Below are 26,614 nucleotides of genomic sequence, written 5' to 3'. Positions count from 1 at the left end.
TGTTATTATGTTAAACACTTGGCATATCCAATGCATCACATGTCTTGTTCTTGTTAAGGATCAATTATTGGTGTATCTGTATCAATTTGCCAATATGCAACATCAAACCTTGCTAGTGGCTTTCTTCACCGGTAATCCCCACATAAACAATGCCACCTTTAAGTGATGGAAACATGTTGTGTCCTTCACGATGATTTCTCGATCCTCAATCTTGGACACGACCTTCGCAGCATTATGACAATCTTCGTAGACCCTGAGATTTTTGAATCTCCTCGAGGTTAGCCCAGGTGTACACTACTAGGGAAAACTCTAGCAGTAGCGCGGGTTTAATGCCTATCAGTAGCACGGGGAACCGCGCTACTAGTAAGGCGCTACAGCTAAAGGTTAGTAGTAGCGTGGATTAGACCACGCTACTGCTATATCGACTTAGTAGTAGCGCTTTCTACAATGAGCGCTACTGGTAATTAGTAGTAGCACTTCTCCCAGCACGCGCTACTACTATTATTCCGTATTTTACTTCTTTTTTATTTCATGTTGTATTCATACGCCTTCATACAAGTTTTCATACTGCAGCAATTTAGAGATTGTTTTTACATCATAATGAGTTATTACATCACTGGGAGAAAGAACCGTGGACTAGTTTCAAGTGGATGTCCATCCACTTGAAACTAATCCTCGGTTCTTTCTCCCAGTGATATAATAAATATCATCATCATCATCATCATCATCATCATATCATTAACAACTTATCATCATAATACATCATTCTCATATAACATCTCCTCATGATCATCGTTTTCATCAATGAGACATCACATAGCAAGTTGGTCACTAGTCATAATCACAACCACTCCTCATCATCAACTCTCATAAACATATTGTACCTCATAGGACCTACTACATTCTCTTAGGACCTACTATATTCTCTTAGGTAAAATAGCATAAAACAAGATAGCCCCTGACTCTCCATTATGGAGAATGGAGATTATCCTGTCTCCAATTCTTGCCTTTCGCACAATGTTGCTTCCAAGAACCTCCTTACGATTGTCCATACATTTTTTTCCATTCTTTGATTATCATGTGTTCACCGGTTTTAGAAATCCGGTATGGACAGGTGAGATTCGTAGGATGACCTGGCTGTATGTTCAAAACATCAAGGCGACCATTCTGATACATCAAATGAGGCACACAATCCATCGAGATTTTCCGTTGAAAAACATAGTAATAACTTCATAGTTAGCAATGATGTACTAGTTTTACAAGTATGCAAAAGATGCACCGATGTCATAATAGTAAAAAATCCTACCAGGCCATCTCCATCGAAGTTACCGTGATTCAACACGTGCACTAGTGGCACGTATTGACCATAATTTGGAGGAGTATGATAATAGGTATTGTAATTTTCAAGGTCAATACAAAATGCGATCAGATGATTTTTCTCCTTATAAGTTAATTCAGAGCCATTGGTGTAGTGGGTTTTGTCTACCATCTTCCGCACATTGTTTGAAGAATGAAAATAAGCTGTCAATGGAAATAAGTTGTCAACTATTTTGAAATAAACAATATAAATTAGTTAATAACTATGTTTGAGAAACTCACATAGCGGTAGAATCGGAAGCGTATCAACAAGGACCCAAATGTCCATATTGTCTTGCTCGATGTCAGGATCACCAAGATCCATGGTGATAATCATATCCTCATAAAATCCATACATCTTCCAAGTGCTTCCCAATTTTGGCAACCAAATGTTGGGGAACATAGTAATTTCAAAAAAATTCCTACGCACACGCAAGATCATGGTGATGCATAGCAACGAGAGGGGAGAGTGTCGTCTACGTACCCTCGTAGACCGTAAGTGGAAGCGTTATAACAACGTGGTTGATGTAGTCGTACGTCTTCACGATCGACCGATCCTCAGCACCGAACGTACGACACCTCCGTGTTCAGCACACGTTCAGCTCGCTGATGTCCCGCGAACTCACGATCCAGTAGAGCTTTCGGGAAGAGCTTCATCAGCACGACGGCGTGGTGATGGTGATGATGATGCTACCGACGCAGGGCTTCGCCTAAGCACCGCTATGATATTACCGAGGTGGATTATGGTGGAGGGGGGCACCGCACACAGCTAAGAGATCAATGATCAATTGTTGTGTCTTGGGGTGCCCCCTGCCCCCGTATATAAAGGAGCTAGGGGGAGGCGGACGGCCAAGGAGGAGGGCGCCCCAAGGGGGAGTCCTACTCCCACCGGGAGTAGGACTCCTTCTTTCCTAGTAGGAGTAGGAGAAGGGGGAAGGGAAGGAGAGAGGAGGAAGGAAAGGGGGGCGCCGCCCCCCCTCCTTGTCCAATTCGGACTAGAGGGGGAGGGGGCGCGCGGCCCGCCCTGGCTGCCCCTCCTCTTCTCCACTAAGGCCCAATAGGCCCATTATACTCCCCGGGGGGTTCCGGTAACCCCCCGGTACTCTGGTATATGTCTGAAACCTCCCGAAACACTTCCGGTGTCCGAACATAGTCATCCAATATATCGATCTTTACGTCTCGACCATTTCGAGACTCCTCGTCATGTCCGTGATCATATCCGGGACTCCGAACTACCTTGGGTACATCAAAACACAAAAACTCATAATACCGATCGTCACAGAACTTTAAGCGTGCGGACCCTACGGGTTCGAGAGCTATGTAGACATGACCGAGACATGTCTCCGGTCAATAACCAATAGCGGAACCTGGATGCTCATATTGGTTCCTACATATTCTACGAAGATCTTTATCGGTCAAACCGCATAACAACATACGTTGTTCCCTTTGTCATCGGTATGTTACTTGCCCGAGATTCGATCATCAGTATCTCAATACCTAGCTCAATCTCGTTACTGGCAAGTCTCTTTACTCATTCCGTAATGCATCATCCCGCAACTAACTCATTAGTCACATTGCTTGCAAGGCTTATAGTGATGTGCATTACCGAGAGGGCCCACAGATACCTCTCCGACAATCGGAGTGACAAATCCTAATCTCGATCTATGCCAACTCTATGAACACCATCGGAGACACCTGTAGAGCACCTTTATAATCACCCAGTTATGTTGTGACGTTTGGTAGCACACAAAGTGTTCCTCCGGTATTCGGGAGTTGCATAATCTCATAGTCATAGGAACATGTATAAGTCATGGAGAAAGCAATAGCAATATACTAAACGATCGAATGCTAAGCTAACGGAATGGGTCAAGTCAATCACATCATTCTCTAATGATGTGATCCCTTTAATCAAATGACAACTCATGTCTATGGCTAGGAAACTTAACCATCTTTGATTCAACGAGCTAGTCAAGTAGAGGCATACTAGTGACACTCTGTTTGTCTATGTATTCACACATGTACTAAGTTTCAGGTTAATACAATTCTAGCATGAATAATAAACATTTATCATGATATAAGGAAATATAAATAACAACTTTATTATTGCCTGTAGGGCATATTTCCTTCAGTCTCCCACTTGCACTAGAGTCAATAATCTAGTTCACATCGCCATGTGATTTAACACCAATAGTTCACATCACTATGTGATTAATATCCATAGTTCACATCGCCATGTGGCCAACACTCAAAGGGTTTACTAGAGTCAGTAATCTAGTTCACATCACCATGTGATTAACACCCAAAGAGTACTAAGGTGTGATCATGTTTGCTTGTGAGAGAAGTTTAGTCAACAGGTCTGCCAAATTCAGATCTGTATGTATTTTGCAAATTTCTATGTCTACAATGCTCTGCACGGAGCTACTTTAGCTAATTGCTCCCACCTTCAATATTTATCCAGATTGAGACTTAGAGTCATCTGGATCAGTGTCAAAACTTGCATCGACGTAACCCTTTACGACGAACCTTTTGTCACCTCCATAATCGAGAAGCATATCCTTATTCCACTAAGGATAATTTTGACCACTGTTCAGTGATCTACTCCTAGATCACTATTGTACTCCCTTGCCAAACTCAGTGTAGGGTATACAATAGATCTGGTACACAGCATGGCATACTTCATCGAACCTATGGCTGAGGCATAGGGAATGACTTTCATTCTCTTTCTATCTTCTGCCGTGGTCGGACTTTGAGTCTTACTCAATTTTACACCTTGTAACACAGGCAAGAACTCTTTCTTTGACTGTTCCATTTTGAACCACTTCAAAATCTTGTCAAGGTATGTACTCATTGAAAAAACTTATCAAGCGTCTTGATCTATCTCTATAGATCTTGATGCTCAATATGTAAGTAGCTTTACTGAGGTCTTTCTTTGAAAAACTCCTTTCAAATACTTCTTTATGCTTTCCAGAAAATTCTACATTATTTCTGATCAACAATATGTCATTCACATATATTTATCAGAAATGATGTAGTGCTCCCACTCACTTTCTTGTAAATACAGGCTTCACCGCAAGTCTGTATAAAACTATATGCTTTGATCAACTCATCAAAGCGTATATTCCAACTCCGAGATGCTTGCACCAGTCCATAGATGGATCGCTGAAGCTTGCACATTTTGTTAGCACCTTTAGGATCGACAAAACCTTCTGGTTGCATCATATACAACTCTTCTTTAAGAAATCCATTAAGGAATGCAGGTTTGACGTCCATTTGCCAAATTTCATAAAATGCGGCAATTGCTAACATGATTCGGACATACTTTTAAGCATAGATACAAGTTAGAAAATCTCATCGTAGTCAACACCTTGAACTTGTCGAAAACATTTTTGCGACAATTCGAGCTTTGTAGATAGTAACACTACTATTAGCGTCTGTCTTCCTCTTGACGACCCATTTATTCTCTATTGCTTGCCGATCATCGGGCAAGTCAACCATAGTCCACACTTTGTTCTCATACATGGACCCCATCTCAGATTTCATGGCCTCAAGCCATTTCGCGGATTCTGGGCTCATCATCGCTTCCTCATAGTTCGTAGGTTCGTCATGGTCAAGTAACATGACCTCCAGAACAGGATTACCGTACCACTCTGGTGTGGATCTCACTCTGGTTGACCTACGAGGTTCGGTAGTAACTTGATCTGAAGTTATATGATCATCATCATTAGCTTCCTCACTAATTGGTGTAGGAGTCACAGGAACTGATTTCTGCGATGAACTACTTTCCAATAAGGGAGCAGATACAGTTACCTCATCAAGTTCTACTTTCCTTCCACTCACTTCTTTCGAGAGAAATTCCTTCTCTAGAAAGGATCCATTCGCAACGAACGTCTTGCCTTCGGATCTGTGATAGAAGGTGTACCCAACTGTCTCCTTTGGGTATTCTATGAAGACACATTTCTCCGATTTGAGTTTGAGCTTATCAGGTTGAAACTTTTTCACATAAGCATCGCAACCCCAAACTTTAAGAAATGACAACTTTGGTTTCTTGCCAAACCACAGTTCATATGGTGTCGTCTCATCGGATTTAGATGGTGCCCTATTTAATGTGAATGCAGCTGTCTCTAATGCATAACCCCAAAACGATAGTGGTAAATCGGTAAGAGACATCATAGATTGCACCATATCTAATAAAGTACGGTTACGATGTTCGGACACACCATTACGCCGTGGTGTTCCAGGTGGCGTGAGTTGCGAAACTATTCTGCATTGTTTCAAATGAAGACCAAACTCATAACTCAAATATTCTCCTTCACGATCAGATCGTAGAAACTTTATTTTCTTGTTACGATGATTTTCCACTTCACTCTGAAATTATATGAACTTTTCAAATGTTTCAGACTTATGTTTCATCAAGTAGATATACCCATATCTGCTCAAATCATCTGTGAAGGTCAGAAAATAACGATACACGGCGCGAGCCTCAACACTCATCGGATTGCATACATCAGTATGTATTATTTCCAATAAGTCAGTTGCTCGCTCCATTGTTCCGGAGAACGGAGTCTTAGTCATCTTTCCCATGAGGCATGGTTCGCAAGCATCAACTGATTCATAATCAAGTGATTCCAAAAGCCCATCATCATGGATTTTCTTCATGCGCTTTACACCAATATGACCTAAACGGCAGTGCCACAAATAAGTTGCACTATCATTATTAACTTTGCATCTTTTGGCTTCAATATTATGAATATGTGTATCACTACGATCGAGATTCAATAAACCATTCACCTTGGGTGTATGACCATTGAAGGTTTTATTCATGTAAACAGAACAACAATTATTCTCTGACTTAAATGAATAACCGTATTGCAATAAACATGATCAAATCATATTCATGCTTAACGCAAACACCAAATAACATTTATTTAGGTTCAACACTAATCCCGAAAGTATAGGGAGTGTGCGATGATGATCATATCAATCTTGGAACCACTTCCAACACACATCGTCACTTCACCCTTAACTAGTCTCTGTTCATTCTGCAACTCCCGTTTCGAGTTACTAATCTTAGCAACTGAACTAGTATCAAATACTGAGGGGTTGCTATAAACACTAGTAAAGTACACATCAATAACATGTATATCAAATATACCTTTGTTCACTTTGCCATCCTTCTTATCCGCCAAATACTTGGGGCAGTTCTGCTTCCAGTGACCAGTCCCTTTGCAGTAGAAGCACTTAGTCTCAGGCTTAGGTCCAGACTTGGGCTTCTTCACTTGAGCAGCAACTTGCTTGCCGTTCTTCTTGAAGTTCCCCTTCTTCCCTTTGCCCTTTTCTTGAAACTAGTGGTCTTGTCAACCATCAACACTTGATGCTTTTCTTGATTTCTACCTTCGTCGATTTCAGCATCACGAAGAGCTTGGGAATCGTTTCCGTTATCCCTTGCATATTATAGTTCATCACGAAGTTCTAGTAACTTGGTGATAGTGACTAGAGAACTCTGTCAATCACTATCTTATCTGGAAGATTAACTCCCACTTGATTCAAGTGATTGTAGTACTCAGACATTCTGAGCACATGCTCACTAGCTGAGCAATTCTCCTCCATCTTGTAGGCAAAGTACTTGTCAAAGGTCTCATACCTTTCGACACGGGCATGAGTCTGAAATACTAATTTCAACTCTTGGAACATCTCATATGCTCCGTGGCGTTTCAAAAACGTCTTTGAAGCCCCGATTCTAAGCCGTAAAGCATGGTGCACTAAACTATCAAGTAGTCATCATATCGAGCTTGCCAAACGTTCATAACGTCTGCATTTGCTCCTGCAATCGGTCTGTCACCTAGCGGTGCATCAAGGACATAATTCTTCTGTGCAGCAATGAGGATAATCCTCAGATCACGGATCCAATCCGCATCATTGCTACTAACATCTTTCAACTTAGTTTTCTCTAGGAACATATCAAAAATAAAACAGGGGAGCTAAACGCGAGCTATTGATCTACAACATAGATATGCTAATACTACCAGGACTAAGTTCATGATAAATTAAAGTTCAATTAATCATATTACTTAAGAACTCCCACTTAGATAGACATCCCTCTAATCATCTAAGTGATCACGTGATCCAAATCAACTAAACCATGTCCGATCATCACGTGAGATGGAGTAGTTTTCAATGGTGAACATCACTATGTTGATCATATCTACTATATGATTCACGCTCGACCTTTCGGTCTCAGTGTTCCGAGGCCATATCTGCATATGCTAGGCTCGTCAAGTTTAACCCGAGTATTTCTGCGTGTGCAAAACTGGCTTGCACCCGTTGTATGTGAACGTAGAGCTTATCACACCCGATCATCACGTGGTGTCTCGGCACGACGAACTTTGGCAACGGTGCATACTCAGGGAGAACACTTGTACCTTGAAATTTAGTGAGAGATCATCTTATAATGCTACCGTCAATCAAAGCAGAATAAGATGCATAAAGGATAAACATCACATGCAATCAATATAAGTGATATGATATGGCCATCATCATCTTGTGCCTTTGATCTCCATCTCCAAAGCACCGTCATGATCACCATCGTCACCGGCTGACACCTTGATCTCCATCGTAGCATCGTTGTCGTCTCGCCAACTATTGCTTCTACGACTATCGCTACCGCTTAGTGATAAAGTAAAGCAATTACAGGGCGATTGCATTGCATACAATAAAGCGACAACCATATGGCTCCTGCCAGTTGCCGATAACTTCGTTACAAAACATGATCATCTCATACAATAAAATATAGCATCATGTCTTGACCATATCACATCACAGCATGCCCTGCAAAAACAAGTTCGACGTCCTCTACTTTGTTGTTGCAAGTTTTACGTGGCTGCTACGGGCTGAGTAAGAACCGTTCTTACCTACGCATCAAAACCACAACAATATTTCGTCAGGTTAGTGTTGTTTTAACCTTCACAAGGACCGGGCGTAGCCACACTCGATTCAACTAAAGTTGGAGAAACTGACACCCGCCAGCCATTGTGTGCGAAGCACGTACCAGTCTCGCGTAAGCGTACGCGTAATGTCGGTCCGGGCCGCTTCATCCAACAATACCGCCGAATCAAAGTATGACATGCTGGTAAGCAGTATGACTTGTATCACCCACAACTCACTTGTGTTCTACTCGTGCATATAACATCTATGCATAAACCTGGCTCGGATGCCACTGTTGGGGAACGTAGTAATTTCAAAAAAAATCCTACGCACACGCAAGATCATGGTGATGCATAGCAACGAGAGGGGAGTGTGTTGTCTACGTACCCTCGCAGACCGTAAGCGGAAGCGTTATAACAACGCGGTTGATGTAGTCGTACGTCTTCACGATCGACCGATCCTCAGCACCGAACATACGGCACCTCCGTGTTCAGCACACGTTCAGCTCGGTGATGTCCTGCGAACTCACGATCTAGTAGAGCTTCTGGTAAGAGCTTCGTCAGCACGACGGCGTGGTGATGGTGATGATGATGCTACCGACGCAGGGCTTCGCCTAAGCACCGCTACGATATTACCGAGGTGGATTATGGTGGAGGGGGGCACCGCACACGGCTAAGAGATCAATGATCAATTGTTGTGTCTTGGGGTGCCCCCTGCCCCCGTATATAAAGGAGCTAGGGGGTGGCGGCCAACCAAGAGGGGAGTCCTACTCCCACCGGGAGTAGGACTCCTTTCCTAGTAGGAGTAGGAGAAGGGGGAAGGGAAGGAGAGAGGAGGAAGGAAAGGGGGGCGCCACCCCCCTCTTGTCCAATTCGGACTAGAGGGGGAGGGGGCGCACGGCCTGCCCTGGCTGCCCCTCCTCTTCTCCACTAAGGCCCAATAGGCCCATTATACTCCCCGGGGGGTTCCGGTAACCCCCCGGTACTCCGGTATATGTCTGAAACCTCCCGAAACACTTCCGGTGTCCGAACATAGTCGTCCAATATATCGATCTTTACGTCTCGACCATTTTGAGACTCCTCGTCATGTCCGTGATCATATCCGGGACTCCGAACTACCTTGGGTACATCAAAACACAAAAACTCATAATACCGATCGTCACAGAACTTTAAGCGTGCGGACCCTACGGGTTCGAGAGCTATGTAGACATGACCGAGACATGTCTCCGGTCAATAACCAATAGCGGAACCTGGATGCTCATATTGGTTCCTACATATTCTACGAAGATCTTTATCGGTCAAACCGCATAACAACATACGTTGTTCCCTTTGTCATCGGTATGTTACTTGCCCGAGATTCGATCGTCGGTATCTCAATACCTAGGTCAATCTCGTTACTGGCAAATCTCTTTACTCGTTCCGTAATGCATCATCCCGCAACTAACTCATTAGTCACATTGCTTGCAAGGCTTATAGTGATGTGCATTACCGAGAGGGCCCAGAGATACCTCTCCGACAATCGGAGTGACAAATCCTAATCTCGATCTATGCCAACTCTACGAACACCATCGGAGACACCTGTAGAGCACCTTTATAATCACCCAGTTACGTTGTGACATTTGGTAGCACACAAAGTGTTCCTCCGGTATTCAGGAGTTGCATAATCTCATAGTCATAGGAACATGTATAAGTCATGGAGAAAGCAATAGCAATATACTAAATGATCGAATGCTAAGCTAACAGAGTGGGTCAAGTCAATCACATCATTCTCTAATGATGTGATCCCTTTAATCAAATGACAACTCATGTCTATGGCTAGGAAACTTAACCATCTTTGATTCAACGAGCTAGTCAAGTAGAGGCATACTAGTGACACTCTGTTTGTCTATGTATTCACACATGTACTAAGTTTCCGGTTAATACAATCTAGCATGAATAATAAACATTTATCATGATATAAGGAAATATAAATAACAACTTTATTATTGACTGAAATTTGCCGGAACGGAAATTAATCAACACTCCGGCAAAACATAGGCCACTCGGAGGTGTAACCTGCAAACAGGACCGGCCACTTGGGCAACCACATATCCTATTTGAGCAACACAAGATATACATGTTTTTATCTACATCATATCATATAGGACTCATATTGACATGGAGATTTGGCTGGTCTCACCTCGAGGTCGGAGAGGGTCGGTGACGGGGACGACGGCGGGGATGATGGAGGGGCTCCTAGATTTTTGCAAAAACAAAAACCCTATAAGTTATCACTAATACATCCCGAATAGTATCGACGACGAGGATGCAGGATAGGCATCGTCGACGTCGATGCGGGAATAATTGCTTAAACGAAAAAAATAACAACAAAAGTGACATTTTCAACTAGTTCTATTAATTCAACTAGTTCTTACTAAAAATAATCTTACTATAAATAAAAATAAACTAGTTCTTTCTAAAAATAAACTAGTTCAACTAGTTATATTAATTTTTCTTACTAAAAATACATTAGTTCTATTAATTCAACTAGTTCTTACTAAAAATAAACTAGTTCAACTAGTTTTATTAATTTACTTACTAATTATTTTAAACACTTACTAAAAACATAAAAAAAACTACATTATACAATAGTAAAAAACAGAAGAAAAAAAAAGAGATGGGGGAAGGAGGGAGGAGAGAGGAGGAGGGGAGGAGGCCGGTGGGATCGGAGGAGGGAGGGGGCGGGGGGAGGAGGGCGAGGGGGCGGCCGGAGGAGGAGGAGGGAGGGGGCGGCCGGAGGAGGAGGAGGGAGGGGCGGTGGGAGGAGGGCGGCCGGAGGAGGAGGGAGGAGGGAGGAGGAGGGACAGAGGGAGTACCTCGGTGGAGGAGCAGCGCGGCGGCGGCGGCGGACGACGGGTTCGGTGCGGGCGAGAGTGAGTGAGAGGGAGAGTGAGTGAGAGGGTCGGGCACGTGGTGAGGATAAGGTAAGTAAGTAGTACCGCGTTTCTGAGATACGTGCCACTGCTATGGAACGTAGCAGTAGCGGTGGTTGCAGATACGCGCTACTGCTAAGTGGGGCTAGCCATCTGCACCCAATACAAACATAGCAGCATCGCGTTTTCCTAGAACGCGCTACTGCTAAAGTAGTAGCAGTAGCGCGGTTTACTTAAACACGCTACTACTAAGTAGCAGTAGCGCACTGTTTTGTCCAGCGCTACTACTAAGATGCTGTGTATAAGGTTTTCCCTAGTAGTGGTAGTACTAATCAGGCCAGAAGCAATAGCAGGCTTCTCACTGTGCCTCATTAGAGCATCTCCAATAGCAACCCTAGAAAATAGGGCACTAGCACTGTTTAGGGCACTTGGGGGGGGGAGCCTCCAACAGTTTTCCTAGGGCTGTCTTCCTCGCCAACTGCAAGCACCGCCGCAACGGTGGTTGCGACTATGTCGTCGCTCCCAGTCGCGCGGGGGTGGAGAGATGGGAGCATAGCAGCGGCTCACCTTGGGCCATCTTTGATCCTCCTCAAGCTGATAGCGAGCAGGGTGGGAGGTAGAGGAGAGGTAGTGGTGGAGAAGAGGGCTAGTAGGACCCCGGTGGCCGGTGCCTTAGCTTCGTCCTCGTTACTCCTCCCTCCACCGCTGGCATCCCCTACTGCTCCAATTAACTGTTGCGGCCCTGCACCTGCTCTTCCAAAGCGACAAAGGAAGAGGGGGTCGACGGAGCAAGGGGTAGAAGGGAGAGGGTCGGGCGGGAGCAAGCAGAGTTGTACTGGGCGTCGCACGCAAAGAAGGGCGGAGCTGCGCGCGATGGGAGAGGAAGAGGGATTAGGGTTAGGCGGCTACACGATGGAGGGGGAATGAGAGAAGAGTGTTGGATTCGGATGCGGGCATGAAGCCGGGTAGGGGTCTTGGCCGCATAGTCAACCATGAAGCCTCTCTGACCAATGCGCGAGGCGCACACCGATCACCAGTCCGAAGCCAATCACTCCACAAAATGTACCCAAAACAAACGAGTTCGGCCAAAATCCAGAGTCAGGCCCATGCATGTACTGCAAAACAAAAATCCAAAGTGAACATTGTAAAAAAACAACCAACAATGGATCGGATGTCCACCGCATCTACATTGTTACATCCGACGGGCCAAAAGGCAGATGGCCTGAGGAGGAGGGTACTCTAGCATCCATTATAGGAGTAATGACCCGAATGTGCATTACATTCATGCATACAATTTTTTGGGTAAATTTAAAATTTTCTTTTAAACTTAGATGAATTTTGAATAAAAATTTGGGCATGACCTTTGCTCATTTCTAGACATTTGGATCACAATTCAAATAGATATAACAATAGGGATCAAACTGCAAAGCCCAATCCTATAAGAATTGGAAATTTAATTAAACAAATAAAGATGGATAAGAAACAATGAACTTTATTAACAGATATAGAAGTTAAAAAATTCTTAAGGAAGTTACATTGGAGAAACAGATGAATAATCATTAGTAATCCAATAATACCAAAATACGAATCATACAAGATGGATAAGAAACAATGAACTTTATTAATAGATATAGAAGTTACAAAAATCTTAAGGAAGTTACATTGGAGAAAAAGAAGGAAGAAAATAGAAACCTAAACTAAACCTATACTAGATCTTCTTATCTCCATCTTAATTTCTCCTGTTTTGCATTGAAACCTGCTAAACAAATAAGAAACAAAAAAAGAAGGATCTAGAAAACAAACACACTGCACTCTCTTTCCTCCTCCACAAGAAAAGCCCCTTCTCCTCCCGTCGGCGCCGCCACCGGACCGTCCCATCTCCGATGGCCTCTGGGCCTCCGCACCTCGTTCTTGTTAGGTTGAGCGTCTTGGTTGGGGTTGTGTGGCTTCGATATCCCTTAGTAGGAATAGTGTCTCCCACGTTCTACCCCTGCCCTGATGGTGTCTAAAGCATCATCGGAGGACATGTGCAGATGTGTCTCCGTCGGATCTCATGGGATTCGGTTGGTGCTTGTCTTCGGTGGATCTATTTGGATCCGGTCTTCATTCGTCTTGTTTGGGTGTTTACAGCTTTAATCCTCCTGATCTACAACTTTCTTCATCAGTGATGGTTGCTGCTCTGATGCGCTTGTTCTATAAGGCCTTAGCACAACGACTTCCCGACGGTCTACTACACAACAAGGTTTGCCCGGCTCCGATGAGGGAGGGGGATGACGGCGGCGCGCCTTCGACTCGCTCCAGTGCTTGTACTCGTGGCTAGGTGGTCCACGGGCATGGTTGTAATTTTTACCTCGGTTGTTCTTTGTACTGCCATGATTGAAAATGAATAGATTGAAAGTTTCTCGGAAAAAAAGGGTTAAGGCTACAATGTTGCACTCGCTAAAGGGAAATAATCATAGGCTGCACCCACCCAGGGACGGTACACGTTTTGTTCTCCTCCGGCGAAGATTGGTGACCTGAAATTATGTTGGCTTGCAACATGTGCACCTTCCTATGTAATCCATAAAGCAGTTCGCAGACGCATCACGCATGCCCTTTCCTTTATTATTTTTTATCCCAAAAAAGGAAGATAAATAATTATTAACTGAGTTTGGAGAAACTTTATCAAAAGGCGCCCATGGCCTAATGGATAAGGCGTCTGACTTCTAATCAGGCGATTGTGGGTTCGAGTCCCACTGGGCGTGTTTAATTTTTCAATTTTGTGTATTTCTTTGCTTCTATTTTCCCCTCTCTGTATGTACACGTTTAATTTTTCAATTTTGTGTATTTCTTTGCTTCTATTTTCCCCTCTCTGTATGTACACGTTTAATTTTTCAATTTTGTGTATTTCTTTGCTTCTATTTTCCCCTCTCTGTATGTACACGTTTAATTTTTCAATTTTGTGTATTTCTTTGCTTCTATTTTCCCCTCTCTGTATGTACACTTATTACTCTGAACTCTTTTTCTTGTGCGCGCGTTAGTATTTTCTCTTAAATTCGAAGTTAACTTATTCCCTTGGTTATTCTACCGTATTGTTTTCATCTGCTGAAATAACTAGCCCCACTCCCACTCCCATCGCCACCGCGCCATTTTTCCCCTTGAAAAACTGGCTTTGGCAAAGCCTAGCCTAGTGGCAACATGCCACTTCCATCGAACCAGTTTCAGCCACAAGGACGGCCAAGCTAGTTACCCTATCGATGGTCTACCGGATAAAGCAGCAACGACGTGCCGGGGCTTGGAGGCACCACCACGTCCACCGGCTGTTAATCAGCGTCACTAATACATCGACCATTACTTGTACTACTCCCTAGTGTAAAATACACTCTTATATTATGGGACGGAGGGAGTACTATGCAACAAGGCTATTGACATGAAAACTGCATCTATCATCAAACACATTTGTATTTCTTCGCTTTTGGCAATCCAGCACATTAATTTTAAAATACCCATAGAAGAAGATGCACGTTACAAGCTATTGTATTCCAATGCCTTTTTTTTTTTAACATGGAACAAAGCAAGTAAAGAGCAAATTGCTGATATATCATGGTATACCTATCTTTTCATCAGGATTTTCTTTATTTATAACCATTTGCACATCGCCACCGCAGGGGAAATAAGACATCCATAAGCACAACGAAGAACCAGAATGATGGTTCTATCTTGAAACGGCGAGGAGAGGAATACGAGATGTCCAGGGCAAAATTTGCAAGTAAGCATGTTATTATGTTCCACGTGTATTTAATAATTAATACACGGCAAAATCAAAGCCTCTTCAACACGGCATCATTGCCGCCTAGAGCTCACCGGCGTGGTAGCCCTCACGCTCTAGCAGTAATCAGGCTTGAATCCTTATGGGGGGTTTCTCTGCTCAAAACCCATTGGGCTTGCTCCCGGTACCGGCCTTTGAAGATTTCTGCTGCTGGTCATGGTAGAATGCAGCATCCAGCGCCTGGAAATTATATATAATCAGCTTGCTGAAAATTACTGAAAGAAAATGGTATTCGTGTGTTTTTATGGCATCAACAGCAAGGAAGCAAGTATCCAATGAGCACGAAAACCAGCAAATGAAAATAAAAGCAGCATTCAATACAAATATTTGATCCCTTCTGCAGCTCTGCTTTACAAATATGGAAATGCATCTAGCTAAATCGGTATAGGTGGATAGTTTTCTCCAAGTTCAGATAATTCATGGGGTAATGGTAATCAAACACAACAGTAAGAAGCGTTAGGAACCTGTGTCATGGGCTTTACGAGTTGAGATATTTCATGCCGTACATCAGGCTGTGCCGATTCCTTTATATCCTGCACGTACGAAGTTGCACAGATGAATATAATCAAAGGCAATTTCAGTTATAATTAGATAGGTTCCAAATATCTACTGTGCTGAGGAAGATTAACCTGTAACTTCTGATATATCTGTGTCATTGCTTCCTTCAGCCGTTGAACCTGTGGAACAACCGGACAAGTACATAAACATCTAAGGAATAATGGTCTGGATGTTTTAACTGCTTAAGATAGCTTACCATATGGCAGTCCTACCAGGTATCTAGATTATAAATTAGTGACAACACCACAGTAAGAACATAACCATCAATCTGGGCATCCTTGACTTGCTATTACGCTGTGTACACAAATATACCAATACTAGACTGTATAACACAATCTTATCAACTGCTATTTTCAGTAAGTGGTTCTATTAACAGAACTAATACAGTATGAGAAAAGCTAGAAACAAATTGGTTAGTTAAATGCAACATTTTGATAGCCAAAAATATAATAATAAAGGAGAAGAAGAACCTGGTGGTGGTCAATTTCCATAATTACTGATAGCAAGGAAACAGACAAGCACCATTTTGGCAACACATCAAACTCCACCACTAAAAATATTAACTGATCATCTGTACTTGCTTTTATTAGTTATTATTCACATTTATAACATGCACTGGTATTGTTCTCATCTTGAAACAGGAAACTACATTTCAGTAACCATTTGTTTAATCAAAAGTCACCCAGCCACTGAGCTACTTTTACCAACTTCCACCGAAATACTACTTGTGGGTTACACAATATTTCAGATAAGATAGGAGTGACAATACACCTTATTACTAAGGACTGCGGTTGTTATTGGGTATGATGACCAAAAATGGCGCAGCAACTCCTGGATAGCCGTCCAATGCTAACAAAATAGACAGTCACAATAAACTCTGTCAATACAAGATGTATAATAAGATCTCGAGTGCGGTGATAAGAAGATTTTAGAAGATCTCGGACAAATATACATAAATAAATAAATAAAGGTACATTAAGATAAGTCCGGAAAATAAACATTCTAGAAAAAATTGGAAGTACAGTACAGCTTCTGCATAAAAGGTAAATAGGTGCAGTATCTCACATCCATAAGTTCATCTCGTGTTCGGTGAGGAAGACGACCAAGGAGACTGTCTTGGGGATTCTTAAGATTGAGCCTCCGTGAACGCGAAATTCCTTCATTCAATTCGTTAAGAACCTAGGCCCATACCATGTAGGTAGTTAGGTTTTCCTGCTCATGCAATTTAATACCTTAAGAATAGAGAAGCCACAGCAATACAGCATCCAAAACGTGTGTTTGTAAGGGAAACTTGGAGTATTCAGGTATTGGGAGTATTGGGATGTTGATGAAATGACAATCCAACATCAAGATCGGAACAAAACAAACAAAGGTAAACCAGTTTCATTTGCAAAATGGATACTGTTTCTTTTTTGGCAATGCAAAATTGTGGACCAGATAAGGTGTAAGTTAGTCATATATAAAACAGTTACACATGTTGGGCCTATCATTGTGTCCATAGAAATGGTTGGGAACTGATTGGTTAGTTCTATGCAAATTTTCTTCACTGGTTTTGGAAGAGCAAATTCTCTTCCAGTAAAATATGTACAAACACAAAGAACCACCGTCCCGTTTACAGAGGAAACAAGATTCACCTACACTGGATGAGGTAACCGCATGACAGAGGAAATGAAAGAGTAATAGACCAATGCGCAGCGGGGGGAGGGGGGTTTAGTACACCAATAATTTTGCTTATGAGATACTACTACTCCCTCCATTCCAACGAATAAGGCGCACACGCATTCCAAATCCAACTTTAACCATAAATTAGACCAATAATATATAATTTTTGTGACCTACAAATTATACCATTGAAAACTTCTTTCGAATACGAATTCAACGGCACAATTTTAGTCGCATATAACCCACATTTAGTTAGTCTAATTTATTGTTGAAGTTCATTTTTTAAATGCATGCATGCTTTATTCGTTGGAATGGAGGGAGCAAGTCAGATATATCTACAGACATGCATCTTTCAAGGAAACAGGACCTAATCCCCGTAAAGTTTATTATAGAACATTGGTATCAGGTTCAAGTAGAACTGCTTACCTTTAGAGCAACATCAGACTGAACAACAGGACAGTTCATTTTCACGGAAGATATTTGATCCATTAAATGACGGAATGCATCATCGGTGCTCAGGCTGCAGCTGCGGGCCTTTCTTCCATCGTTGCTACCTAAAGGTCTCAGAGCATTTGCTTGCTGAGAATCAAAATATTCTCGAGGATCCTATAAAGACAAGAAAGGCGTGAGAATCCATAATCTTGCGATATATTGCTGTAGTTGATACTCCCTCCATCCCGAATTAGTTGTCTTAGATTTGTCTAGATACGGATGTATATAGACACGTTTTAGTGTTAGGTACATCCATTATCTAGACAAATCTAAGACAACTAATTTGGGGTGGAGGTAATATATTATATCAAGCCATATGAACCAACTATTACCTTTATACAAAGTGGTGCATATGGGAGACTTCGTGGAGCTTGCAGATCCTCTATCTCAGTCATGCGGGCCACCTTTACCAATCTCTCATGACTAGCATCATCAGCAGCAGAGCTAGGAGGTGGTTCTGTAGTTCATAACTCATCAGCCTAGTAAGGAACTAATTACGGTGAGAAAAGATGCACACAGCGATATAATTACTAACCCTTCTTGGACCTTGCAAGTGCTTCAGCCACAGTCTTTGTATCAGTTGATTCAATATCTGCAAAAAGACGCATAACAAATACAATCACCTTACGCACTGAAACCACATGGTACATTAATACTAAGTTATTAACAGCATAAGCAAATGCAAAGTAGAAATGATTGGCATTCCTCTGATGTGAAGGGGAAAGTACACCAGCACAGAGAAGGTACTACACTAGAGCATTACAGTGTGCAACCAACCAGCAGTATAGGACGGTTGATTTGTGCAACTGTCGGTGCATTCTTTTTCAGGAAGTATTAGACAGACAAACAGGAAGCCAGTAGAAGTGTAGTCGCAGATGAACTGTTAGGCTGTTAGCATATCAGTATCATCTCATAACAGTAATAGCATGCTTGACCAATCAACTTCAGTATACAAAAACTTAAATGAGACAGCATGAAAACTTTTGAGTTGAGTTCAAAACTTCACCTGTTGATCTCCCTTCAAGAACAACAGCAGCATGCCGATTCAGATCCTGAGAAAGTGTTCTCCTAGCCAACTCGCTATCAATATCAGCTGTCTCTCTGCTGCCATCACGGAGAATCCCATGATCCTAGATGCCCGAAAGAATAATGATATGAATTTTTTCAAAATAGGACTAAGCACTACATGAGGTTGTTGATCAAAATAGCAGACAAAGCTGCTCATTATGAGAAACGGATAAACCGCTTGTCTTTGTGAACTTGTAGATATAACAAAACAGTAGCAAGAACACAAACACACCGGAAGATGGATGTAGTCATCCCCTGCATCTGCCTCCATGTCTAATGTTGGATCAACTCGTTTTATCTGTAAACAATAATTGAGACATCAATTTTTTTTGAAGGAAACATGTATTGCAAAATATGCAGGATGACAACAATAAACAGCTAGAATTATACCTTGAGCTTTGCCTCCTTGGCAAGTATATCATCATTTTTCAAAAACATGGCTAATTCCTCATCATCAGCGGCTTCAGCTTTTGCCGCTAAAGTATTTTTTGTCCTAAGTAGATACTCAGCTCTACAGTATTTTGTCCAAAAATCCTTTTCTGACAACTTTTTGGGAGTCACGGGAGATGAAGGAAAAACAGAGCAAAATGAGAATCCAAATCCACTTTATGCCAACACAGATATAGTATAAACTAACTTCAACTTAAGCTCAAGCTTCCTAAAGCCTATGGCAGGGCACATGAAAATAGTATGCACTATCTTACCTTCTTCGGGACATAATCCAAAAATGCCCGATGCACGGCTGGCTTTTCTGCAAAAATCTGCAAAACCTCAAATAATATATCATATTCATAACAACTGATTTTCAAGACTTAGTCAACATCCAATAAACAATCTCGGAGTTTAGCATTTACATGGTTAATAATGTATGCCAGGTAAACTAGTATTACTGAGCAGATGTAGCCCAGCCCAAGGACCAGAATAAGCCTGTTCGACCGGGTCAAGAAATGCGGTCACGACAGTGTGGCCTCACTCACAGGTGGCTACCCATGTGAGTCAAAAGGGGCAATGTTCTTCACGACACTGATTATGAATGTGGCCCGATGAATCCAGGCCGATGACCCTAAGAGTCAGATAATACGTCGATACAATCTAAATGTATTCAGAGAAGGGAACAAGGAAGAGAATGAGAAGGGAGTGGGCTGTGGGACTAGCTCACTTCCTCTCAGTCTCTCTCTTCCACTCTGCCCTTCTCCCGTTGCTATTGCATGGGGTCATGACCAGCAGCTTCCTGGTGGACAACCAGATCACAAGAATACAGGATGCTCGACCTGACATCGTGAATCGCAGGGTGACCTGCAATCCAAGTTACTATGTCCAGGACAGGCTTACAATGCCTGATAGTCTAGACAGGCCAATCCTGAGCATAGCTTCAATGATCCAGACTAATAGATGCAAGAATGCGTTCGAGTAGCCCAGTCGAGGTTTTTGAACAGGTATAGCTAAACACAGTGGAATTTACATTTTTCATGCAGTAAAAATGGCATATTTAGATTTTTCACGGCATAAAAATGGCTTGACAAGGGATCATACCATTCTATATGTATGTCAAGTACTGAAGAAGAAGAAAAATAGAACTGTGTCATCACAAAGAGTTACAGTTTGTAAAATACCACCCAGTGAGGATGACGTGGAGTCTAGGACCATGTGTCAGTACATGACCCTAAGAAAACAAGTGAGGTGTTGCTCCTTACACAGAATGCAATAGGTGCTAATAAATAGTTGGTCAAGTGGAACCATTAAACAACACAACTGTTTAGAAATTCCATCAACCATAGCATTACACCTTTTTTAGGTACATAGCACTGCACATGACAGTTAAAAATATTGCAAATGATGCTACCAGGCAGACCAACATTTAGATGAATGCATAGCTGCATTTATGATGGTTGAAGAAGTAGCAAATGATGCAAGCAGGTAAACCTGCTTTAGATGATAATTCATTACCAAGGTAGAAACAATGTACCTGATGGATAATCTCAGTAGTCAGACTGAAAGTAACCTTGTTTGTCTGTGGAAGGATACACATGAATCACAAATGAGTAAATTAAGATAACCAACATTCAGTGAAGTCAATAAGTGATAAACTATCATGGTATGCCACATAGGCTTGCAATGACTATAGGCCCATAGCATACCTGCCCATCAGCTGATGGCCTAACATCAGCTAGCATGGCACTTTTGAAACCTGGCTTTTGTTTTGATGCTTTGTTTGTTTCATCGTCAAGTAAATTCTGCAGAAGGACTTAAATAAGTATTGGTTGCAACTGAATAAAAATATACTACAAAACAAACAGAAATTGTATCCGCGCACAGTAGTTTTTACCTTTCTTGTTGCCCAAAATTCAGACTCTTGCAGAATATTGCCAAGCACAAACTTCTTATGTAACTTCTGCAGTTCACTGCAAACAGAGAAGGTTCAACAAGACAATAATACAACAGAACTGTGTTTCCTCTGGTTGGATATGATAGTCTGAAAATCTGTCTGTATCATTCTCTTAAAACAACATACGAAGATTAAATGTTCATCCCTACAGCTACACAGATCTGTTAACCTAACAGCATCAACATGCTCCTGACGTGATCTATTAATAAAATATAACCGAATGACATTACACCAACAACAGTAGCATTTCGTCCCAAGCAAGTTCTACGCTAGGAAATATATCTGAATGACATTCCCATACAAAAAACGGATAGGTGAATACATTTTGGCATCTGCACTTTATTTTGGCTCTTTCAAAGTTCTACAGTTACAACTTACAACACATAAAAGGCATATCATTTTCAATCTAGAAGCTATGCCACCAGCTTCATTACGTAATGTTGCACAGATTTGTATGCTGATGAAACCAACCAGTAAAGACCAGTTAAAAGTGAAGCTTTAGTATCATCTTTGAATAAGTGAACCTACGAAAGCCAAATGTATACTTAACAAGAAAAAAAAAATAGAATCAGGTAATCAATTGAAAAGCACAAGCACATAAGGGCTCAGCAAAAATTACTAAAAGAGCAAGACAGCTTGCACTGTTGCGGTTTAGTATTAAATTATTATCAATACCCCATGTTGCTGTCAGCAGAAGAATCATGCAGGGTGTTTGAAATACAGATATTACCTGTCTTCTCGTAGCAATTTCATCCGCCGTTCCATTTCGGCAGAACTGAGCTGTTCTGGACCAGTTGACACAGCTGATTTTTCTGAAGGTACATTTGTTCTAGCAGGCACAGTACCTTGATGTTTGCCTAAAACCCTAGCTGAAAGGACAACATCACCAGTTAGTTCTATATTTTGTTGGCAATAATTGTGTAGACTAGAGGTGAAACTCACAATCAAAATATAGAAGCAAGGACCAAAAGTAACATTAAAAATGCATGTACTCAGTCTAACAAGAATAATCATTTTCAAAAGATGTATTTGCTCATAATATGTGATCTATTTGATGGCAGAAAATGACATGCCTATTAGAAACATTTACTGAACATTACCTACAAAGTCGCGACACAAATCACGGTTACCAACATTGTCAAATTCAAAAATATAGCCTCCCCCCTGAAAAAAGCACAGAAATGACAATCTTCTCAGTCACAGAAATAAATGCAGAGCATATATATGCCTATCAACCAAAACTCAACAGGATGTTTATATTTTATTAATTGATCATACCTTGTCAGAATCTTTTGAAAGATTCAATAATGGCGGCGTTGGTTTGCTACCATCTACCTTGTTAAACTTGTGGCCTGAAGCACATGTAAGAAGAAGCTACAAAGTTACCATCAAGCATATTGGTAATGACCATGAAATCAATTCTCATCAACCAACATGCATGGCCTACTCTGGCACAGCTGATGAGCTGAATATGTAATATTGGACATATGTATTCTGAATATGTAATCTTGGATGTATATGTTCTCCATTCTGTTGAATCATTTCAAACAAACCCACGGCAAATCGCAAACCACATCTAGTAACTGCCCATCTATCTACAATTAAGTAGTTTCCTAACACATCAGAACAATGGCAGTACTTCAATTTTGTACAACCCTCAGTGCTATGAATTATTTAAGATATCTTCCGATATTCCGATAAATCGGCCGATTTATCGCTTATCGTTGTCTAACCGATAAGATAAATCGGACGATAAATTAGCTGATATGGCGATAAATCGGCCGATATGCCGATAAACTGGCCGATTTACCCCTTATCTTGGGTCAACCGATAAGTTCCCGATAAGCGATATCCCGAACATAGCGCTGCATATGGACAAAGGACAAGTACCTTTGATGCTTCGGAAATCAACATTGAGCTTCATTAGTGAGCGTGGATCATTAGGGGTAAATATTAACTTGTCTTCACTCTGCAATTACAAGAACAAAGAAGCGCATTATGATCACTTGCAAGCAACGGTAAGACTGCATCAGCACCAAATATGAAAATACTAGGAATATCATACATAAACAATGCAATCATGAACCAAACAACTGCCTCAAGCGGATTTTTTATAGCATGTGTTGAGCCCCCAATTTCATTAAGCAAACTGGGTGTTCTTACTTGGGGCACAAATTGGCTCCCACTGAAGGCAAACGCGGCACCACCGGGCTTGACACACAATCCTTTTGCTCCAACCGCAATGCTAACTTACGGCGGATCAGACTTACTCTGTTCCACGACTAAACCCAAATGTTGGGTGCAGTACACATACAACGATGAGGAAAGCACAGGCACACGCACACGCACTCCGATCTAGTAAGCAGCAGCATGCTTCAATTTCTTCTGTTTTGCGTCCAATCAGAAACCTACTCTGGATCAATCAGTTGGTCACCTCAACACTGATAACCCCCTGCCGAGCAACCACGCCTCGACGACCGAGCAGCAAAAGCAATGCCGGCGCAAGCCAAGACCAATACAAGCTGCCTGAAATAAGGGGGGTTTCGGATGGGAGGTGCGAATGGTGTGTGTGTGTGTGGTGGGGGGGGGGGGGGGGGGGGGGGGGGGGGGGGGCGGAGACGGCGACCGAGGATGTGGACGCACCATGCGGAGGACGCCGCCGTGGCCGGGGTCCTTGAGCGTGGTCTTGTACTTGGCACCGATCGTCATGGTCCCCATCGCCTCCTCCTCCTCGCTCTCAACGGCGCAGGGAGAGGGCGAGGCAGCTAGCTAGACAAGGATTCGCCCGCAAACCTCGGGCAAGTGACACCCGGATGGTCGCCTCGCCTCGCCGGCGCCGGTGCCGATAGGGTTGGTGTCGATGTCGAGCTCGAAGGAGGGCTTCGCGCGTGCAGTCGGGGACTGGAGTCGTTGCAGGGGCGGAACACGAGACGCTGCGGGGAGCTGGGACTCCGGCACAGGGAGGGGCGGCGGCGGCGGCGGAAGGAGATGCTGGTGGGAGGCGGCGGTGCTCGTCGGTCTGAGCGAGGGAGGGACGGCGAGGGGAAAAGGAGGCCGAGCGAACGTGTGGGCTGGCGGTGGCACTGGTCCGTAAATAAGAAGACAAGGTCGTGGCTAAAAGCTAGGTCGCGTTTGGGTAGACCGAACTGATCGGTTTTCTTTTTAAGATAAGAAGAAGAAAATACGGTCTTCTGAAATGACAGAATAGAACCGATTTTTTAACCAGAATTCGGTTCAAAAAATCGGTCTTCTGAAATGACAGAATCAGAACCGATTTTTTTATTGAACCAGAAATTTAGTGGGGTTCCGGTTAAAAACTGAACTAGACTGCACGATATGTAACATCATTCTGAAAAAAATAAAGTACTTTCCTGTTTTTTCCCATGATAATATATGTCTCATTTATATCATCGGAAAAGTTATTTTCCTATCCACTGGCAGTTAGCGATAGGCACGGACGATTTCCTTGGATCGCTAGTTCCCTAATTTTTCGGCCACGATCGCTTCTTCTCCTGATTTTTTTTAACCGTCAATGGTTATTCGAACCCAGGACGTGGTGATAAGTGAATGACCCGTTTCACCAACTCAACTAAAGCATGCCGTTGTTGAAACTACAAAAGCTACGTATTTGACCTTGTATTAATAACATATCGCCCAAATTTATGTGTTTTTCTTGTTCCTTTCTTGGATTATCTCTAGCGCATAATGTGTTGATCTTTCTCATTAACTTCTACCTGGAAAAAGTTATTGAAACATACCGTGATAAATTATATGTAAGTATTGAGACAAACCAGAGACCTGAAAACTTAGCTACAGACACCATGACAAGTTTCATTCAGGAAAAAAGTTGTTATGAAACATACACCGATAACTTCTGTGTTAATAACAAGATAATATAGGCAAATTATACATGATAACTTACATGCAAACATCACGGTAGCTTTTTGACCCTGGATTTTTAACCCAATACAACCGCAATAATTTATGTGTACATAACATGGTAAATATGCACCTTAGACCTGATAACTTATGTACATACACGGTGGTAACTTTTTACCCGAAAAAAGTTGTTGAAAACATACCCTTGATAAGTTTGTCTAAATAGCATGGTAACGTAGGCACCACGGGCCTGACAACTTAGGTATAAAGACCCGACAACCTATCTTTAATAACATGATATTATACACACCGTAGATTGGATAAGTTATGTACAAACACCACAGTAACATTTGACTATGCGGAAAAGGGAGGGAGTAGTTGAAAAACATACCTCCGATAACTTATGTGTAAAGAAAGCTAATTTCCGACTGGTCGCGCATTTGCTTCAGATCCGAACGTCCCACGTCGTCAGATAGGAAAATGAGCGGCTCGTGATCAACCTTATCCCTTCCTCCTTTCTCTCCCTCGACGGCGCCCAATCTCCTTCCTCCTGCGCCAGGTGGCCAAGGAGAGCTACCAGGCGCGAGACCAAGTGTAGCAGCAGCTCCTCGTGCGCGGCCAAGCAGGCGGCGGCGCTAGAGGTAACGTTGATGTTAGCATGGTAACTCACGCATCGAAAAACCCCGATAACTTATGCACCCTGGTCCTGGTACTTTCGCGAGGAGGGGTGATGAAATATACCCCCGATAACTTTTATGCGAATAGCACGGTAACTCACACATCGCAGACCCGATAACTTATGTACGCCGGTCTTGGTAAATTTGGCGACCAGATGGGGGGGCTCTGTTGGTGAAATGTACGTCCGGTAACTTTTTGTGTGAATAGCATGATAACTCACACATCACAGACCTGATAACTTATGACCCCCGGTCCTGATAACTTGGTGTAGGGGTGGGTGTTGATGAAACATCCACGGTAACTTTGGTGTGAATATCATGGTAACTCATACATCGGAGACCTGATAACTTATGCAACCCGGTCCTGGTAACTTTGGCGAATAGAGGTGATGAAATATACCCCCAATAACTTTTATGTGAATATCACAATAACTCGCACATCGCTCACCTGATAACTTATGTACCTAGGTCTTGGTAAATTTGTCGACCGGGTGGAGGGAGGCACGTTGATGAAATACCCTCGGTTATTTTTTGTGCGAATGGCTTCATAACTCGCACATCGCAGGCCTGATAATTTTTGGGAGGAAAAAATGTTGGAAACAAATCTTGATGCTAGTAGTTTCCATATTGTAGTTTTATAGCCTAAAAAATCATGCTAAAGCTAATAATTGAACTCAAGACTTCAATATTGAGATCATAACACACTAGCCAACTCACCCACTACTTGACTCTTCACAAGTTCAAATAAAATACCACTTTTTTGACCATCCGAGGTGAAAAAGTTGTTAAAATATACTGCTACCTCTTGAGCATGCGTTGATTTTCCCTTGAAGAGGAAAGGATGATGCAGCAAAGTAGCGTAAGTATTTCCCTCAGTTTTTGAGAACCAAGGTATC

General features: G+C 42.4%; 1 protein-coding gene and 1 non-coding gene across 3 annotated transcripts; one reads left to right on the top strand and one right to left on the bottom strand.

Annotated features, from left to right (window-relative positions):
• The first annotated feature begins 13,859 nt into the window (after nt 1-13,859).
• On the top strand, nt 13,860-13,932 carry TRNAR-UCU (transfer RNA arginine (anticodon UCU)). The gene has a single exon. It is a non-coding gene; the product is annotated as a tRNA-Arg (tRNA).
• A 1,143-nt stretch (nt 13,933-15,075) lies between these two features.
• On the bottom strand, nt 15,076-24,237 carry LOC123080216 (general transcription and DNA repair factor IIH subunit TFB1-1). Of its 2 annotated transcripts, XM_044503115.1 has the most exons (20): nt 23,806-24,237; nt 23,053-23,131; nt 22,441-22,514; nt 22,263-22,326; nt 21,893-22,031; nt 21,103-21,178; nt 20,915-21,010; nt 20,743-20,787; nt 19,481-19,537; nt 19,167-19,322; nt 19,009-19,074; nt 18,715-18,838; nt 18,244-18,300; nt 18,041-18,165; nt 17,643-17,822; nt 16,620-16,733; nt 16,326-16,403; nt 15,626-15,673; nt 15,461-15,529; nt 15,076-15,176 (listed from the first exon to the last, which is right to left on the bottom strand). In XM_044503115.1, the coding sequence occupies exons 1-20, from the start codon at nt 23,878-23,880 to the stop codon at nt 15,096-15,098; spliced, it is 1,803 nt and encodes a 600-aa protein (XP_044359050.1). In that variant the 5' UTR covers nt 23,881-24,237; the 3' UTR covers nt 15,076-15,095. The 2 variants fall into 2 exon arrangements, 1 of the variants encoding a protein (XP_044359050.1); XR_006438260.1 differs by lacking the exons at nt 15,076-15,176; nt 15,461-15,529 and having other exon boundaries at nt 16,620-16,766.
• Between the last annotated feature and the right edge of the window lie 2,377 nt (nt 24,238-26,614).

This window comes from Triticum aestivum, chromosome 3D, assembly GCF_018294505.1.
Source record: "Triticum aestivum cultivar Chinese Spring chromosome 3D, IWGSC CS RefSeq v2.1, whole genome shotgun sequence".
In the NCBI taxonomy this organism is placed as follows: Eukaryota; Viridiplantae; Streptophyta; class Magnoliopsida; order Poales; family Poaceae; genus Triticum; species Triticum aestivum.
Note: the sequence above shows the minus strand (reverse complement) of the source record. Positions and strands in the feature narration are given on the sequence as shown.

What these genes read in the sequence shown, in the direction of transcription:
- LOC123080216 (XM_044503115.1), bottom strand. Translation starts at nt 23,880, where the DNA reads ATGGGGACCATGACGATCGGTGCCAAGTACAAGACCACGCTCAAGGAC. An exon ending in TTTGTGTCGCGACTTTGTAG is followed by an intron (nt 22,032 to 22,262) that starts GTAATGTTCAGT and finishes TTGTCCTTTCAG; the next exon opens with CTAGGGTTTTAGGCAAACAT. An exon ending in AGTCTGATGTTGCTCTAAAG is followed by an intron (nt 16,734 to 17,642) that starts GTAAGCAGTTCT and finishes GTATGGGCCTAG; the next exon opens with GTTCTTAACGAATTGAATGA.